The sequence below is a fragment of the Lycorma delicatula genome, chromosome 1 (genome assembly GCF_047948215.1).
Source record: "Lycorma delicatula isolate Av1 chromosome 1, ASM4794821v1, whole genome shotgun sequence".
NCBI classification, from domain to species: domain Eukaryota; kingdom Metazoa; phylum Arthropoda; class Insecta; order Hemiptera; family Fulgoridae; genus Lycorma; species Lycorma delicatula.
In genome coordinates this window covers 107,067,568-107,074,598 of record NC_134455.1, presented here as the reverse complement: position 1 = coordinate 107,074,598, position 7,031 = coordinate 107,067,568, and the positions used below count along the sequence as shown (strand labels likewise).

At 32.0% G+C, this 7,031-nt stretch overlaps 2 protein-coding genes across 2 annotated transcripts; both read left to right on the top strand.

Moving 5' to 3' along the window:
- Positions 1-681: 681 nt before the first annotated feature.
- Positions 682-1,092, top strand: LOC142317593 (uncharacterized). The gene has a single exon (XM_075354149.1). It carries the CDS (start codon positions 682-684, stop codon positions 1,090-1,092), a length of 411 nt encoding a protein of 136 aa, XP_075210264.1.
- Positions 1,093-1,945: 853 nt separating this feature from the next.
- On the top strand, positions 1,946-2,731 carry LOC142317592 (uncharacterized). The gene has a single exon (XM_075354148.1). It carries the CDS (start codon positions 1,946-1,948, stop codon positions 2,729-2,731), a length of 786 nt encoding a protein of 261 aa, XP_075210263.1.
- Positions 2,732-7,031: the final 4,300 nt, after the last annotated feature.

Here is a 7,031-nt window from a genome sequence, read left to right as displayed (position 1 = left end):
CGAGGCCTGCCACATGTTCATATGTTACTCTGGTTACAAAATCAAGTTAGACCAGATATGATAGATAAATTCGTGTGTGCTGAAATTCCAAATCCAGATATGGATTCACTGTTACATGAGATAATGAAAGCCAACATGATGCATGAACCGTGTGGGCTTTTGAATAAAAATTCGCCTTACATAAAAGACGATGTCTGTACCAAGCACTATACAGCAAAGCTACTCCACAAAACTCAAAAAAGCAAGGATGGTTATCCAAAATATAGGACAAGATCAACAGATGACGGAGGTTTTAAAGTAAATATTAATTCAATGGATTTAGACAACTGATGGGTTGTCCCAAACAGCCCTGTATTATTACGAACTTCTAATGCACACTTCATTGTTGACATAACCAGTTCAGTTAAAACTATAAAGTACATGTGTAAGTAATAAGGGTAATAAGATCAAGCAGCTTTTGGTTTGGAGAAAAGTGCTGACATTGATGAAATAAAAATATATGAATGTGGTTGATACATCAGTAGTTCAGAAGCAGTCTGGAGAATTTTAGGATTTCCAATTCATGATAGATATCCAACCATAACTCACCTAGACGTTCACCTGGAAAACGGACAACGTGTGTACTTTACAACAGACAACATGATGTAGAGGCTACATATTGCACCTAAAACAACTCTTCAGATGTTCTTTGAATTATGTGAAACAGATTATTTTGTGAAAACCCTTTATTCTCAAGTACCTTCTTGCTATACTTGGCAGAACAATAAATTTGTTCTCAGTAAATGGGGAGGGGATGTAGAAGGTTGGCAAGGAATCAAAAAGGACCCAGCTTTGGGAAGAGTATATTCTATTCACCCTAATAATGTAGAATGGTGTCATCTACATCTTCTCCTACAACACGTTAGAGGACCAACATCGTGCAAACACTTAAAATCTATAAATAATATTGAGTATCCAACATTTAAAGCTCCATGCAAGGCACATGGCTTATTAGAAGATGACCAACAATGGGACTTTACCTTAGCAGAAGATGCACTTTGCCGTTCACCTTACAAACTGCAAGAACTTTTTTATGTAATGCTGATATTTTGACATATATCAGATGCATTAAGTATTTGAAATAAGTACAAAGACAATCTTTCAGAGGATATTAAACACCAGTACTTTAGACAGCAATTGGAAAATAATGCAACAGAAGATGAAATATATAATAGATGTTTAATATTACTTGAAGATTATGTTTTAAATTTAGGTGGTCAAAATTTAAAAGAATATGGCTTACCAATACCATTAAAACTTGGTGGAATTTTGACAAACAGAGAATATTTGAGGGAAACTAATTATGATGTTATGGCTTTGAATGAGTTTGTGTTGGATAACGAACCAATTTTGACAGATGAACAATGTTCTGTCTACAATCAAGTTATATACAGCATTGAATCAAATTCAGGAGGTGTATTATTTTTAGGTGCTTCTGGTGGAACATGGAAAACTTTCTTGACTAATGTTCTTTTGGCTAAAGTAAGAAACACTCACGGCATTGCTTTGACTGTCGCATCATCTGGCATTGCTGCTACGCTATTATGTGGAGGAAAGACTGCACATTTGGCTTTCAAACTACCACTTAATCTCAACAATATTGAAACTCCTAAATGCAACTTCAGTAAACAGTCTAATATGATGAAAGTTTTACAAGAATGTAAATTAATTATTTGGGATGAGTGTCCAATGTCACACAAGAAAGGGATTGAAGTTCTAAATAACTATCTCAAAAATTTCAGAAATTCAAATACACTCATGGGAGGAGTTACTGTCCTTTCAACTGGAGATTTTTGTCAAATTCCTACCAGTAGTGCTTAGAGGAACTCGAGCCAACGATGTAGAGGCATGTATCAAGACTTCATATCTGTGGCATCATATAGTAAAAGTCTCTCTTACTAAAAATATGAGAGTGCACCTAAAAGGAGACAATACTGCTGGACAGTTGTCTGAGCTCCTCTTAAAAATAGGAGATGGCAAATTCCCTGAATCTGAAGGAAAAATTACTTTACCTCCATCATTAGGTACAGTAGTAAGCACTTTAAAAGAGCTCATAGAGAGAATATATCTGGATATTCAAAACATCAGAAACAAATCTATGGACTGGCTTTGCGAGAAAGCCATTTTGACTTCAAAAAATGAAACAGCAGCTAAGATAAATCAAATATTATTAGAATCATTTCAAGTAGAAAGGATGGAATATAGATCCATTAATTCAGTATTGGAAATCGTTGAAGCAATTAATTACCCAGTTGAATTTCTCAGTGCACTCAATCCACCTGGGTTTCCACCACATGTGCTAACTTTTAAAGTTGGTGCTCCAATTATGGTGTTGAGGAATCATTACCCACCTAAGTTATACAATGGTACAAGACTGTGTATAATCACCATTCAAATAAATTTTATTGAAGTTCAAATTATCACTGGGTGTGCCAAAGGAGAATCGATACCCATTCCTCGCATTCCAATGATACCATCGGACTATCCGTTTGATTTTAAGAGAATGCAGTTTCCTGTTAAAGTATGTTTTGCAATGACAATAAATAAATCGCAAGGCCAAACATTACAAGTTGCTGGGATTGATGTTAGAAAAGACTGTTTTTCACATGGGCAACTTGTGGCATACATTTCACATGTGGCATACTCCCGAGTCAGCAACCCTTCAGATTTATTTATTTTGGTGCCAGAATGAAAAACATCTAATGTAGTTTACAAAGAAATTCTAGAATAACTGTATTTTTACATTATACTGAAAATATTTATATTAATTTTTTGTATCTGTTATTAGTTATTTAAGGTTTTTTTTATTATTTATGTTGTTTGTTATTTAAATATTTATTAAAATAAATTCTGTAAATAACATGCGATTAAGAAGGTTTTAGTATTTATTAGTAGATTTTTAAAAGCACTGCGCCTGTGAGGTCTCAGATGGAAAAAAGGGTAGACTTTTTTCTTGGGAGCACGCAAGTAACTATGATGATGAATGATGATAAGAACAGGAGTTCTATTATCTATTTCTAACATCACATTTTAAACATAGCAACATAATAAGCTTAAGCATCACTCCAAAACATTCAATAAATATGTTTAAAATTCAAGTACTCGTGGGCGAGACCGCGACGGGTAACCTGCTAGCATAGAATATGTAAGCAGAGAGCTTTTTTAGATTTATCGGGTAAAGAAAAATTTAAGGGAAACGTTTTGTTTAAAATTATAAGATAAACATTTACGCATACAGTTTAATAAAAATTGTGGTTATGTTTGCAAAATTTTAAGAAAATTGAACCCAAAGAATCTGTCTACCCTTACTGAAGATATCAACCCCAAAATTTACCAAAAAAATTGTCCCTTATACAAGAGTCTCTGTGCCAAATTTCATCAAAATCGGTCGATCCCAGTCAAAAATTATTATGCTTCAAATACACCAACATATTACATACATACGAAAGGTTCCCATTATTTTTCTGTTTTTTGGGATCCCTAGGTAATGAAACGTCAAGAAATGCAAAAACCCCATACTCGGTTTTTTTATTGATTACCGCACTTGCACTTTCCTTCTTGCAGCCTAGCTCTAGAGCTATGATACCAGGAAATTAGAAAAGGAAAATTTTGAGCGTGATCTACGTATGTTCTCTACATTGTGAGTATAATGTATTTTTTAATTCAGTTTTTGTTGGCATAAAAAAACAATTTTTTAAAAATATAATTGAATTTTAATGAATTTTTAATTGTACATACTTAAACATCAGACTTACAACATACATATATATATATATATATATATATGTTGTATATATATATATATATATATGATTATTATATCGTTACAACCCAGTTACTATTAATTAGCTTTTATAGTTGCCGGAGACTAATTTTTCCTTCAAGATGAGTGATTTTTACAAAATTGTTACAGCAAAATTTAATTAAATAATCTGATGTAAGTTTTTGTATTTAATTTGGTTACACATCTACGATGGTAGAACAACCCAAGCAAAAATGACAACAAAAATAAAACATCCTCAGTTTATCTTAATAAATAATCTAAGTTTTTATATTAAACATTTTTCTATTTAAACTATCTGAAGTAAACTAACAATAGGATCAAGAGAGAAATTTTCTATAAAATAAAAAATAACCATTGAAGTCAGTAGATTTATTTAAAAGTAGAACTTTGAAATTCATTCTACAAATGTTTCTGTATATATGCGAATAAATTTGAGAAATCTTCCTATCCTTGAAGTAGATTACAATTCAAATAAACTGTTAACTTTAAAACAGATAATATATAGATATAATGAAAAGGTTACAAGAAGACGCTAGACAACAAATTAAGTTTTATCATGTTTTAAATAATAATTTATTCATACGCAGAAACGTAATACAAAATGATTCATCCTCGTCATTAAAATTCTTTGCATTACTCATAAATTTTATCTCGCATAAACAGATTTTACTTACATTTTTATTTATTACAATATATTCTTATTAAAACACTATTTAAAAAATTTTAAATATCACAAATATAATGATTTTAAGATTGTCAGTTTGTTCAGAATAATGTTTTTTTTTTTTATAAAGAACAGATCAATTGTATGTGGATATGTAGGAATTAAGATTTATTAAATACCTAAAACCCTCTAATTACCCGCTAAAAACCCGCTAATTTTTTGGGTGAAAAAATAGCTAATACCTCACCCTTTCCAAACTTAACACCCAGTGATCGGTTTTGAAAATTCTCTTCTGACAAGATTTGGTTTATTTTTTAAAAAATGTCCACTCACACAGTCGAATTGTGTATTCGCTAGCGTAAACCACCAAAGGTTATTCAAAATCTTATTCGTTCAAAATGGATCGATGACCATTAAATTTTAAGTAAAAAATATTTATGTTTCGAAAAAAATGGTTTCTTGCATAGACTTTAAAATTCTGGTATATTTATCTGTATACTGTTAACAGATTTAAGAAAAAAATTTATTATTTCCAATAAATTTGGTCTCGTCTTTTAGCTCAGAAATAGATGCGGTAGAGTTAAAGGGAAATTCTCTTTTTATCTATATCTTAATTATATTTTTATCTATATCTTTCTCGTTATTTGTATAAAAAAGCCGGTCGGGACATCAGCCCCTAAACCCCCGGAGCCCAGGTCGCCCTAGTCGAACCTCGAGCCTCTCGGGGACACGGAAGAACTCCATGCGCTCCAGAGCTGGCTTCAGTTTAGCCATTACCGTTTAGCCACAGGACTCCGCCCCCTGGTCCACCGCATGCATAGTTTGTTACTATCGTGTTGGTGAGAATAAATAATAATGGTGAGATAAATAACAATTAAAGAATTTAGGCTTTATAGAAACTTGAAAAATAAACTAAATTAGAAAAGTAAAAATAATAACAACTATGATAACTAAAGTACACAGATATTTCACGTTTAAATTATTTCTTTTATCATGTTGACAGATATATAACAATGAAATAAAAGAATTAATTTTTTTTTCTTTAATGATTATCTCTAATTTACAACTTCACTCCGAAGGGGGCTAGGACCTCGGTCTATGGCTTAAAACCTTTCCTGCGATACTACTACTGTATCCTGCAAATTTGAAAGCAATCGGTAGATTGGTTCTCGCGTGACGCCAGAACAAGCAAACTTTTGGCTCTTTATATAAGATAGAAGATAAATTGGTTGTGGAAAAGTGTTTATGTAATTGAAGTTATTATTTGGTTATTTGCCCTTAGGCAAGTTTCTTGGACCCTATCAATCTCTGTTCTCTTTTACTTTCGGGTAAAAGTTTGAGTTTTTCATAATACATTTATTGTTTTTTTTTATTATTGTTAATTAGTCCTTCTCTTCTCGTTGTAAGTCTAATTTAACTGTGCTTAGCGTTCTAATAAAGCATTTCTATTCTCATTCATTCTTTCTGAAAAAATATCAACTCATACTAATCTAAAGTTTTACAAGAATGAAGGTCGAGATCTGAGCGAATGTAGACGTGTTGATAGCGCTCTCTGATTTCACATTTTCTCAGTTTGTTGTTTATTTTGGTTAGTAGTTATTTCGTTTGTTGTTTTGTTCGTGTTTTGTTTGGTTTTCTTGAGTTTTTTGTGTTTTTTCGTTCTAGTACCTTTGTTACCTGTGATTTCATATACTGTAATTTTTTTGTTTTATTTCATTTAATTAAACGTTCTGTTTGCGATTATTAACGCTTTGTTGTTGTTTAAGCTAACTACAGTGTTTATTTTTGATTTATTTTTTTAAATTAGTCTACGGTTGTTAAGGTCGATTTAACTTAGCAACACAGCTGTTAAACTGTTAATTTTGTTGTTTACATTCGTGGTATAGAAGTTCTGAAGTCGAATTATCTTGATTAGTTTGAGGTTAAATTATTTTATATAGTTTACGTTATTTGTTATTTTGTTGTCTTGAACTATGACCGATCCCGATCGGTTCGACTGTACTTCCCTCCTCCCAATGGGGGATAGTGATACTGACAGTGCGGCTAGCACCGACCGTGACGTTTATCGGCAGTCGTTGCTAGGCACCTAGAAGCTGCTAGAAGGAAAGGTGCTAGAAGGAGTGTCTCGGCGTCAACAGCAACGAGCTGCGGACCAATAAATTGAACTTAGTGATGATGGTGATGCCCTTATGAGTTTATCATAATACATTTATTAGTTTTTTTTTTTTATTATTATTATTAATTAGGCCTTCTCTTCTCATGGTAAGTCTAAGTTAACTGGGCTTACCGTTCTAATAAAGCATTTTTATCTTCATTCGCATGAGTCGAGCGTAGTTGCACATTTTTCATAATTTTTAACTTTCTTTGTTGTTAAAACTAGTCAGTGATATAGCTTGTTTGCTACATAATTATTTCCATCTCTTTAATTTTATTAAGGAATAATATTTGTTGAAATCTTTATCAATGGCAATTTAAATTGTGTACAAAAAAGAATATCGGGATTTAATAGCTATTTAATGACTCATAACTTTGACTTACACTGAA